We start from the raw sequence: 13,697 nt of genomic DNA on the forward strand, positions 1-13,697 counted from the left end.
TATACTCCTCCAACAATAACTCGGGCAGCTACCCACCTTTGCATCAATAAAAGAAGTAGTAGGGTAATAACGAGCCTTATAAATCCTTGCCGCCAGAGTAGTGGGATTTGTTAGTAATCGCCATGCCTGCTTCCCTAGCATGGCCAAATTAAAAGCCTTTAGGTCCTTAAAACCCAAACCTCCATATTTCTTCGGGATACATAGTTTATCCCATGCTTTCCAGTGTATACCCCTTTCTGTGCCACTTCCCCACCAATATCTATTCATTATCCTCCCAATCGACATACAGACAGATTCAGGAAGCAAAAAATAACTCATGGTGAATGTAGGCATAGATTGTGCTACACTTTTCAAAAGTATTTCCTTACCAGCCTGAGATAGTAATTTCTTGTTCCATGAGCTTATCCTCTGCCTGATCTTGTCTTCCACATATGAAAAGACAGCCCTTTGGTTCCTTCCTACAAACGATGGCAAGCCAAGATACTTGCCAAAATTCGGTGCCTGCTCCACCTCAAGACACGTTGCTACCTCCCCCCTTATCACCCCCTGAGTATTTCTGCTAAAACAAATACTTGATTTATAAAAGTTTACCATCTGGCCTGACAATTTCTCATAACGAATCAAACACTGTTTGATTACACTGGCCTCCTGAATATTTTCCTTGAAAAACAAAAGACTATCATTCGCAAAAAACAGATGTGATACTGGGGGTGCTCCTCTAGCCACCCTACAACCATGTATAGCTCCTTCCCTTTGTGCCTTCTGTAATAACATAGAGAGCCCCTCTGCACATATAATAAACAAATAAGGCGATAAAGAATCTCCCTGCCTGAGACCCCGTGTGGGTATCACGTTACCTCCCACACTCCCATTCACCATGATCGTGTATTTCACAGTCGTCACACACAACATGATTAGCTTTATCCATTGTTGATCAAATCCCATGACACCCAGCATCTTTTCCAAGAATGGCCACTCCATTCTATCATACGCTTTTGACATATCCAATTTCAGGGCCCCCCATCCAGCCTGTCCGCATTGATTTCTATTCAAAAAGTGCCCCACCTCCGCTGCCACCATAATATTATCCGTGATTAGCCTTCCTGGAATGAAAGCACTTTGGGATTCCGAGATCAAATCTCCCATCAGTGGTTTCATTCTATTCGCGATCATTTTGGCCATGATTCTATAAATGACATTGCTCAGTGCTATTGGTCTCATATCAGCCACCGTTTGAGGCACACTTTTGTTTGGAATCAGCACAATTGTTGGTCCCAAAGGGGTGTGGTAAAAGTCTAGAGGGGGGGGGGGGGGGGTGTGAATAGACTTTTAAACTTTTCGCGAATGCAACAATTGCTAAGGCAACAGAGAGATCAAGACTCTTAACTAGATTGTTAGAGTCTTGTACGCAGCGGAATAAATAAATACGACTTGTGTGATTGTGTCAAGTATATCAACGTGATAAACAGTAAGTAAATAAAGCAGTAAATGACACAAGGCAATTTATAGTGGTTTGGAGGTGATGTAATCCCCCTACTCCACTTGCTCTTATCGTCCAAGAGCAATTCACTATATCCACCACTTCTTGGTTCCTAGATACAATGAATTTCCGTGATCTAGTGCTTTGATCACTAAGCCCACACTAATCACGCCCAGTGCCTCCAACACTGCTGCTTCGGATTTTACAGCTCCGTGTTACTTTCCAGGATTTCACAGCTCCGTGCTACTTTCCCCCCATCTTCCATGATCCGGTCGACGTATCCCGTGATCTGGTGCTTTGATCACCAAGCCCACACCAATCACGCCCAGTGCCTCCGACACTGCTGCTTTGGATCTCACAGCTCCGTGTGATAATCCAGGATTTCACAACTCCGTGCTACTTTCCCCCCCGTCTTCCACGTATCCCGTGATCTAGTGCTTTGATCACAAAGCCCGTACTAATCACGTCTAGTGTTCTCCAACACTGTTGATTCACTTGTTTATAGAAAAACAAGTTTCACTGACTTTCCATCTTTTAGACTTCTTGAATGGATCTTCAATATGCAGCAAGTCTCTCAATGATGAAGAATTAAAACACTCTTGAATATTTTCTCTTTGAGCACTCTGAGTGTTTTTCTCACTTTGAATATATTCTCACTTGTAAGCTTTTTCAAGCAGATTGGATTTGTATGATCTCACGTTTTTGGTTCGTTGGAAGTTAGTTGATCTGCTTCATTCTTCATCCTTTTATAGCTGGTCTTGAGAAGTTGTCCGTTGGAAACAATCCCAAATTTGAATTGTAGATCTCAAATTTGAATTCCAAATCTCAGATTTGAATTCTTGTAGCTTTTTGTAGAAGATCTGTAGCTTTCTCAGAAAATCATATAAAAAATAATATCTCTGATATTTTGGCTGTTGCTTAGCTCTTGGTCCATGTGAAGAGACTTAAAATATTTCTGATGCAGATCTTATCTTCACGTGAAGGGCTTTAAAATAATTCTGATGTCATGCGCCTTCTGAGACTTTCATCTTCTGTGTATTTTATTCTCTCTGTATGGCTACTGATGAAGTGTTTCGGCCAATGAGATCTCTTGATCTGGGTCTCATTTTGATGGTGAGAATTCAATCCTTGATTGAAACTTAATCTCCAACTTCAGCTCTTACTATATATATAGCTTTGGAACTTCATCTCCAACTTCAGCTCTTACTATATGTGGCTTTGGAACTTCATCTCCAACTTCAGCTCTTACTATATGTGGCTTTGGAACTTCATCTCCAATTTCAGCTCTTACTATATATAGCTTGATGAGACTTCATCTCTTTGACTTTTGACTTGCAAACTGCATCTCTAACTTCATCTCTAACTTCAGCTCATACTTCATATTGACTTGACTTATGAAGACTTGACTTTACAAACCGCATCTCTAACTTCATCTCTTGCAAACTGCATCTCTAACTTCAGCTCATACTTCATATTGACTTGACTTATGAAGACTTGACTTTGCAAACCGCATCTCTAACTTCATCTCTTACTTCATCTACTTGACTTTGCAAACCGCATCTCTAACTTCATATTGACTTGACTTATGAAGACTTGACTTTGCAAACCGCATCTCTAACTTCATCTCTTGCAAACTGCATCTCTAACTTCAGCTCATACTTCATGTTGACTTGACTTATGAAGACTTGACTTTGCAAACCGCATCTCTAACTTCATCTCTTTGAACTTCAGCTCATACTTCATATTGACTTAACTTATGAAGACTTGACTTTGCAAACCGCATATTATTTAATTGATTTCTCTAACTTCAGATCATACTTCATATTGTCTTGACTTATGAAGACTTGACTTTGCAGGATTTCTCTAACTTCAGCTCATACTTCATATTATCTTGACTTATGAAGACTTGACTTTGCAGGAAACCTTGCTCCAACCGCTGCTCTTACCTTGTCTCCAAGTTCTACTTGACTTTGCAAACCGCATATTATTTAATTGATTTCTCTAACTTCAGCTCATACTTCATATTGTCTTGACTTATGAAGACTTGACTTGTCTCCTTGCTCCAACTTAGTCTCGAATCCTCTTCTCTCCTTGCTTGCCTCGAATCCTCTTCTCTCCTTGCTTGCTCCAACTTAGTCTTGAATCCTCTTCTCTCCTTGCTCCAACTTAGTCTCGAATCCTCTGACTTGTCTCCTTGCTCCAACTTAGTCTCGAATCCTCTTTTGAAACCTCAGCTCCAACCGCTGCTCTTACCTTGTCTCCAAGTTCAAGTTCTATTAATCCAATCGCTGCTCTTACCTTGTCTCCAAGTTCAAGTTGATTCGAAACGTTTTAATTGATTTAGAAACCTCAGCTCCTACTTCATCTCCTTCTCCTTCTTAGTTTCAAGTATCCTCTGTTGAAACCTACTTGAATTAATTCGAATCCTCTTTCTCCTTCTCCTTCTTAGTTTCAAATTACTTGAATTAATTCGAATCCTCTTTTGAAACCTACTATTTCAAATTACTTGAATTAATTCGAATCATCTTTTGAAACCTCCTTCTCCTTCTTAGTTTCAAGTATCCTCTTTTGAAACCTGCTTGAATTAATTCGAATCCTCTTTTGAACATCTCCTAGTGTTCTAGGATTCTTCTTCTTCGTAGGTCATTTGTGGCACGCGGGAAGGGCTCGTGCAGCTGCAGCCGGATTTGAAAAAGGAATTGATCGTGATTTTGAACCACCTACTTGAATTCATCTCCTTCTTAATTTCAAATTACTTGAATTAATTTCGAAACTTCTTAGTTTCGAACCTCAGCTCCTACTTCATCTCCCTAAAATTGTAGGGAGTGAGTTTTGAACCTAAGACCTTACGGCTTATACATCAAGCTTTCATCCATCTCAACTATACAAATTATTCATCATTATAACATTCCTCTTGATGTACTTCTTTCTTTCCATAGATGCTTGATCTTCAAGATAACTTCATGAATTTTGATTTGCTTCTCGTTTCTTCGTATGAGATTCATCAGTATGACTTCTTCTTTGAGTTGGGCGTGTGGGCTTATTTTAGTATACATATCATATGCATAGATCTTCTTCTTCGTATTTTTCCCTTTCTTCATATTTGTTAATTTTCCTTTCATGGTCTATGACACGCCTAGACTTAACAAATAAAATTGGGGATTCTAAAATACAATTTGGCATATCAAAACTATTACAATATATTCCTAACAACAATGTTTGTATCATTTAATCCCTCCGGGAATTCACACCCATTCAAGCAATTAGTTATAAAACCAGAAACATCTCCCCCAACTACATCCCAGAAATTCTGATAAAAACCCGGATTCATTCCATCCGGGCCCGGAGCCTTGTCAGGATACATTGATGCTAACGCCTCTTTCACCTCCTCAGAGTTAAAAGGACGCAACAACGCTACATTCTGATCATTCGTAATTCGGGGTTCAAACTCATAAAAAATCGGATCGTCTCCATACGAGAATTCAGAGGCAAATATAGATTTAAAATAATCCAATATAACAGTGCACATAACATCTCCTTCTACCCACACCCCAGCATTATTCATAATCTTAGTAACAGAATTTTTCTTTTTACGTGTAGAGGCAAACCTGTGGTAAAATTTTGTGTTTGCATCCGCGCCACTAAGCCAATGCTGCTTCGCCCGCTGCCTCTAAAACACATCCTCTTGGGCTTTTAATTAGGCAGGCAAGTTGATCATCAATCGTCTGGATCTCGGCCAAGGCCGCCGGATCCCGCCTATTCCTGATAGCCCCCTGTCTCTTCTTTAACTCACTGATGCGGCGACCAGACTGATGGAAACGATCTCTCCCCCACCTCATCAACCTCTCCCTACAATACTGCTGACAATTCAACAGTCCCTCATCTTTCCCACTCTGCCAGGCTGATTCCACCACATCCCTACACCCCGTATCCTGAAGCCATGCCATTTCAAACTTAAAACCCCTTGGTCCCCTTCTCTCATGGACGCGTATTGCATCAATACTGAGGAAAAGAATCGAGTGATCAGATTTACGTGTCAGAATATTCTCCACCCCTGCCTGCCCATTCAGTCCACACCACTCAGCCGTTGCCAGCACTTTATCCAGTCTCTCCTCAAGCCGGTTACTCTTTCCTCTACTCTTCTCCCACGTAAACTGGTGACCCCTCATGGGTAATTGCATTAAGCCACAATTATCTAGGGTTTCCCAAAACCCCCGCAGGAGCCTAGGCGGGTGCGGATTCCCCCCCCCCCCCCCCCCCCCCCCCGCCCCCCCCCCCCCCCCCTTTTCTCACACTGATATAGGAGATCATTAAAATCTCCCACCACCACCCACGGTAATTGGGATCTTCCTCTCAGGTTTGTCAGCATATCCCAAGATTCCTGTCTTCTATGCCTCTGCGACGGACCATAGAAGCATGTCATACGCCACTGCTTATCTCATGTTCTAACTTCCACATCCACATGGTTCTTAGAGTAACTCAACAACGTAGCCGTGTTATTTTTCCTCTAGAACAACGCAAGACCACCACTTAAACCATCATTATCCACGTAAAACAACCCCTCATAGCCAATCGTGACACGAAGTCTATCCGCATGAACTCATTCCACCATAGTCTCCATTAAAAAAATAAATTCAGGCTTCTTTCGGGACACAATGTCCACAACTTCTTGAACTGTGCGTGGATTGCCCAAGCCACGACAGTTCCAACTTAGCGTATTCATGAGAACGGGCGGGACTGTAATCCAAGTCCCGCTGCACACAAGTTTTTTGACACATCCACCATTGCAACATCCTCACCCCGGCCCCTTCGGCCTTCCACCCCAGCCCCCTCCCGACGGCGTTTTGCCGACGCCGTGACACTCTTGCTTGCCGGTTCCCCATGATCCACTACCCCCTCATCAACTCCCTCCCCCTCACCCTCACGGCCACCACCCACCACAAATTTCGGCAACGGTAGCGGTTTCCCCCCTACAGGCACCAGCCAACTTCCACCAATCTCCCTTGTAGCCCCCCGATTTCCTCCCGCTCTCATCTCAACCCCATACAAGCATTTCTCCACCATTAAACGTACTCTCTCTTGCCCTTATACAAAAGGTATGCACATGTCCCATAAGGCCACAGAAAAAGCAAAACTTGTGCAAACGTTCATATTTAAAGTGCACCCAACACGTAGTCTTGTCCCTTTTAACGAGTTTCATACGCCTCCGCAGTGGCTTATCTACCTCAATCGATACCCGAATACAATAAAAGGTCAACCAAGGTGCTCCCGCAAACCTATCATCATGTTTCACAAACTTTCCAATAAAATTCCCCGCCTGCTCAAGGACCGTATGTGATGTATAGCCCATCGGTAACTCATGCAATTGAACCCACATGTCAACACTGTTCAGTGGCACCTCACACGGTACCGCCCCCCCCTATCACCTCGCGGCACACTAGCGTGTTGTTCTCGAAAGCCCACGGTCCCCCATCCAACACATAATCCACATCCGTTTTGTGAAAGAAAACAAAAAGGAATAAACCTGGTTGGATCTCCGTAACCTGTACACCCCTCACCGGTTGCCACACTAGCATGTGGTTAAATGGACATATTTACCTTTAAAATAAATATTTAAAATTAATATTTCATTTATTTTTATTCTCCAACAAATTATTACTATAATTTGGTTCAAACCAAACAGATACTATAGCAACCAAACCAAAATATTCCAATTACAATTTATAATCAAAACGCGATATTTAGAGTTTATTAAAATCGCTAACCGGAATGGCCGGTTCATGTTTTGAACTGAAAAAATAAATACATTTATTGTTGAATTTAGACTATTTTAAAATATAAAATAAAATTTTAAAATAAAGACGGTTCAAAATCGCGAACTGGATCCGGAACCGCCAGTTCACGGTTCATGATCCCGTTTTTTTTTTAATTCTTAAATTTAATAAATTGAAATCCAAATATTGGGTTCTAGATCTTAATCATAACTGAAAACTTTTAATTCGATTGCTATAGTGTCTGGTTCAGTTCGAACCGAACCATGGTAATCGCTACATATACGCAATAATTTGTTGGAGAAGTAAAATAAATAAAATGTTTGCTTTAAGGGTAGAAATGTCAATTTAATATATTTAGGGGAAAAACACCACTTTTAAAATAATTGAGGGGGCTAATGTGCTTACATAAATAATTGAGGGGGAAACAGTGTTATAAGTATATAATTTAGGGAGGAAAAGTGCCATTTTCCCTTTTAAATTTTAATATTGAAAATCCAAATTTTGGAAGCATAGAAAATATTTTATGAAAAATGATTTATTTTTTCGATAGATACTTTTATTTTCAGGTATTTGTCTAAAAGTTAGAAAATAGTCTTAATCTGTTTGGGAAAGTTAAAAAATTGTATTTTTTTTTTGTTTTTTTTGTTTTTTTTTTTTTTTGTTTTAGATTTTGGTTTTTGTTTTGTTTTGTTTTTTTTTTTTTTTTTTTTTTTTTTTTTTTTTGTTTTTTAAACATGAACGTAATTCTATTACAAAGTTATTTCTTATTAAGAAATAACTTAGAATAATAATTTTGATTATTAGCCTAGTACTTATATATAGTTGTACAAATTAACATTAACTTTTGATTTTCTATGATCATATATAGGCATACATATAATGACAAAACTATTGTGAAAAATTACAACTAAATGGAAACACACATAAACCATTACTTATTAAAAAAAAAAAGAAAAAAATAACAATTAAATACAAACGGATAAGAAAGATAATAACAAAAAAGGGGAAATCGTACTTTTGGTCCCTCAATTAGTACCCGATTTGCAATGTTATCCTTACTTTCCAATTTGAACAGATTTCGTCCCTCAATTAGTCCGACGTTAATCAATTTAGTCCTTCTGTTAGTTAATCATCCTAAACTCCGTTTACAGCATGAGTATTATAGGAATTTCACATAACCGAAAATGTAAAAATAAAAAGTTTATGCTGTGCTTTTATTTTTTATTTTTTTATTAAAGAAAACACCCCCACTCAAAAGTTAACTCCACCCCAACCCCCTTCTCTCTCTTCTCCTTCTTCATCTTAGCTTCACACTCGAGAATTCAGAAATTAGTAAATTGCCATTTTTTAGAGAAATGGGCGTCTGAGCTTTGGTGGGTTTTGACAGAAATAATCGAAAGTTACTTCATTTCTTTGATTTGTTATTAACCTCGGACTGGGAGGTTTTGTTTTTGTTTCTATAATATGGGGAACGGTGTTGGTAAACTAAGCGTTTGCTTCATGGGCGGCGATGCCGCCATGGAAGCGTGGCGGCGGAAGGATTTCCAAGTGGTGATATTGGACCCGTTAGATGACTTGGGTCATTCTTCTGCTATGTTCCCGACGTGGCGCAACTGTCGTCTAAGGTTCACTCGGAGGAAACAACAACGTTCCGATCAATTTTCGACGCCTCTGTTAGTGCGAACACCTCGACACCGCTCTCCACCGCCTTCGTCGACATCTATTCGTACAATAGCAACGATCGCTCTTATACCTTCGAGAGTTCCACCTCCTTTGCCTCCATCCCTCTGCAGCCAATCCCCAGAAACTGAAGCCACTCCGGCCTGCTGCTGGGCTCTGGCTTCATATAGAGCTCCGATCCGATAAAGCGCGGGACCCCTCGATCGGGGGATATTTTTCAGTCCTCTCGAGAATGGTTCTTCCTATCAGTTCCTCCAGAGCTTCTCGCATGGAGGTTTTGCATTCCTATCTAGATCACGAAAGGGAAATTGATTCGGGTTCTCCAACAATCCATCTCGAAAACCATAAGCAGGGGAAAAACTCAACAGTAGCTCCGATTAAAGGGTCAGTTTATATCAAAGAACCCGATTGGGTCGTTGGGTCTGAGAAGCAGAACGAGTTAACAATAAGTAGTGATAATCTGAGCAGCGAGTGCGCATCTTGGAAGATGATGACTCGCTAGAAAGCCAAAATCTTCAATGGGCTCAGGGAAAAGGATGTTTATGTATGTTAGCGATAGTCGAGCTGTATTGGCTTAGAAGAAGGAGCCTGATCTTTGGAGGAAATGGCAGACCGGGCGGAGGAACGGGAAGAAATGGGGTTGATATAATCAATGCTAAGTGAAATTCCTATAATATCTGTGCTGTAAATGGAGTTTAGGATGATTAACTAACAGAAGGATTAAATTGACTAACGTCGGACTAATTGAGGGACCAAATCTGTTCAAATTGGAAAGCAAGGATAACATTGCAAATGAGGTACTAATGAAGGGACAAAAAGTGCGATTTTACCTAAAAAAAATCATTATCTATTACAAAAATACAATATTAGTTTATAGGGGCAGAACATAAAATGTTGGTCAGTGGAGGCGGAGAAAAAAAAACTTCAAAACGTTATAAAAGAATATTTATAATAAATATGAAATGGTTGGAACAAATTATATATCATCGCTATTAATATTATATTCATAAATACTTTTTAATTTAATTACATCAACTCTAAGTATTTTATATTAATTTAAATACGATAATACACAACTGAAACTTTTAGATTATATTAACTAGATAGTTCATTAAAATGAAATTTTCTTTTAAAATATTAACTAGATAGTTCAAATTGATCATTTGACTTTTAATTGCACCAAAAGTAGTTCTCTGACTATAGTAAAACACTGAATTGCCAATTTTACCCATCATTTAAACACTCACTTAACACCAAAACTATCAGAGGATGACCATTTTAGCTTAAAAGTCAATAGTCGAAGGACCACTTTGGGTGCAATTAAAAGTCAATGAACCAATTTGAGAAAATATCATAGTCGGAGGACCACTTTGGGAATTAACTCTTAACAGTTTTAAAAGTCCTGGATTGCAATTAACAAGACCCCAATAGTCACAGGACCAAAATTGAAATTTACTCAGTAACTAATTTTAAATTGCATTAAAATGGGATTAACTTACAAAATTTAATACCATAATAACAAACTTCTTATCTACTATCTACTATACTAATAAGAGCCCAAGAGAGTTAAGTCTATAATGGGTAGAAAAAATGCGGGTCAAATTTTTTAATCAAATGAATGACTCAGATTGATCAGATTTTAATTTTTCCTTAAAGACTTCTTACTTTATCCTTAATGAATATGATTATCCGTTAACTTTTTCGATAAATATTATCTTTTTTCGTTAATTTGTGTTATTTCACCATTAATTTACTCATTGATTTCAATAAGAAAGGTCTTAGGTTCGAACCTCATCCAATCAAAGTTGGCATAATTAGTACTATATTTTACTCTTATTAAATTAAATAATAATTTAGTAGCTACAACAAAAAATAATACATATGCATTTCTTTAATTTAGAATTATGTGTCTACAATGTATTTATTTAAAAAAACTTATTCATTATCAATAAATTAAATAAGAGAAACAATTTCATTAATTATATTATCTTTATTTTTCTCAAATATAAAAATTCTTTACATTCAAATTCATCAATTGATTATATTCGTTACATTGTCCCTACAATGTCTTTATTAAAAAAAATTTATTCATTATCAATAAATTAATTAAGACAATAAATTAATTAAGAGAAATAATTTTATTAGTTATATTGTCTTTATATTTCTCCAATGTAAAAATACTTTACATTCAAATTCATCAATTGATTATATTCACTACATTGTCTATTATCTTTTTTGTGGACTATTTTTTAATTAAATATCAATGTTATAATACAAAATATTGACATATATTTATTTACCAAGTATTTATTAATACCATGAAAAAATTAAAAATAAAATAATTAATAAAGCCAATCATATTAACTACGGGATTTGTTGACAAAGAGAGTATTCAAATCACACAACAAATTGAAATGAGAACTATCTCGCAATGTCCTTGTTTGACAATCAGTAGTTAGCGGTTAGCGTTAGCGGATTACATTAGCGGATTTGACCAGCGAATTAACAACGGTTGGTAAAATGATATTTGAAAAAATTACCTGTTTAGATTAACATGTAAAATGACCTAAGGGTATAATAATAATAATAATAATAATAATAATAATAATAATAATAATAATAATAATAATAATAGTAATAATAGTAATAATAGTAATAATAATAATAATAGTAATAGTAATAGTAATAGTAATAGTAATAGTAATAGTAATAGTAATAGTAATAGTAATAGTAATAGTAATAGTAATAGTAATAGTAATAGTAATAGTAATAGTAATAGTAATAGTAATAGTAATAGTAATAGTAATAATAGTAATAGTAATAGTAATAGTAATAGTAATAGTAATAGTAATAGTAATAGTAATAGTAATAGTAATAAGTAATAGTAATAGTAATAGTAATAGTAATAGTAATAGTAATAGTAATAGTAATAGTAATAGTAATAGTAATAGTAATAGTAATAGTAATAGTAATAGTAATAGTAATAGTAATAGTAATAGTAATAAAGTAATAGTAATAGTAAATAGTAATAGTAATAGTAATAGTAATAAAAAAAAAAAAAAAAAAAAAAAAAAAAAAAAAAAAAGTAAATAAAAAAAAAAGTAATAGTAATAGTAATAGTAATAGTAATAGTAATAGTAATAAGTAATAGTAATAGTAATAGTAATAGTAATAGTAAAAAAAAAAAAAAAAAAAAAAATATAATAGTAATAGTAATAATAGTAATAGTAATAGTAATAGTAATAGTAATAGTAATAGTAATAGTAATAGTAATAGTAATAGTAATAGTAAATAGTAATAGTAATAGTAATAGTAATAGTAATAGTAATAGTAATAGTAATAGTAATAGTAATAGTAATAGTAATAGTAATAGTAATAGTAATAATAGTAATAGTAATAGTAATAGTAATAGTAATAGTAATATAATAGTAATAGTAATAGTAATAGTAATAGTAATAGTAATAAGTAATAGTAATAGTAAATAATAGTAATAGTAATAGTAATAGTAATAGTAATAGTAATAGTAATAGTAATAGTAATATAATAGTAATAGTAATAGTAATAGTAATAGTAATAGTAATAGTAATAGTAATATAATAGTAATAGTAATATAAAAAATAATAAAAAAAAAAAATAAATAATAGTAATAAATAAAATAATATAATAAAAAATAGTAATAGTAATAGTAATAGTAATATAAAATAGTAATAGTAATATAATAGTAATAGTAATAGTAATAGTAATAGTAATAGTAATAGTAATAGTAATAGTAATAGTAATATATAGTAATAGTAATAGTAATAGTAATAGTAATAGTAATAGTAATAGTAATAGTAATAGTAATATAATAGTAATAGTAATAGTAATAGTAATAGTAATAGTAATAGTAATAGTAATAGTAATAGTAATAGTAATAGTAATAGTAATAGTAATAGTAATAGTAATAGTAATAGTAATAGTAATAGTAATAGTAATAGTAATAGTAATAGTAATAGTAATAGTAATAGTAATAGTAATAGTAATAGTAATAGTAATAGTAATAGTAATAGTAATAGTAATAGTAATAGTAATAGTAATAGTAATAGTAATAGTAATAGTAATAGTAATAGTAATAGTAATAGTAATAGTAATAGTAATAGTAATAGTAATAGTAATAGTAATAGTAATAGTAATAGTAATAGTAATAGTAATAATAATATAGTAATAGTAATAAATAATAATAATAATAATAATAATAATAATAATAATAATAATAATAGTTTAAAAAAATAAAAAATAAAAAAATATAATTACGCAATCATATTAACTACTTGGGGGATTTATTGACAAAAAGAGTATTCAAATCGCACAACAAATTAAAGTGGGAAATTATCTCGCAATATCCTTGTTTGGCAATGAGCAGTTAGCTCTTCAATATTAGTATATATTTAATATTTTATGACCTAATTTTTATTGGTTCCCCCTTATGTCTCGTATTTGGTTTCAACCATACCAATACAATTATAATCATTCTTGACTATATTATCTTGCATTTGTAAACTTAGAATTACCTATTTAAATACGCAAATTCAACATTCAATTATCTATGCATGAAAATTCCAATATAATCTTGTCTTAATTCTTAATATACTTTAAAGTACTTATTAAAAAAAAAACATTGAGCATTATCACAATCGCGCATTGCATAAAAAAGTAGTTATTTAATAAAAGAGTATACGTACCATCCTTGACATTACAAATATTTAGAATGAAAGCGAAACCGA

At 34.6% G+C, this 13,697-nt stretch overlaps 1 protein-coding gene across 1 annotated transcript; it reads right to left on the reverse strand.

Moving 5' to 3' along the window:
- Positions 1 to 5,121: 5,121 nt before the first annotated feature.
- On the reverse strand, positions 5,122 to 5,649 carry LOC109158065. The gene has a single exon (XM_019305884.1). It carries the CDS (start codon positions 5,647 to 5,649, stop codon positions 5,122 to 5,124), a length of 528 nt encoding a protein of 175 aa, XP_019161429.1.
- Positions 5,650 to 13,697: the final 8,048 nt, after the last annotated feature.

This window comes from Ipomoea nil, unplaced genomic scaffold, assembly GCF_001879475.1.
Source record: "Ipomoea nil cultivar Tokyo-kokei standard unplaced genomic scaffold, Asagao_1.1 scaffold2805, whole genome shotgun sequence".
Taxonomy (NCBI): domain Eukaryota; kingdom Viridiplantae; phylum Streptophyta; class Magnoliopsida; order Solanales; family Convolvulaceae; genus Ipomoea; species Ipomoea nil.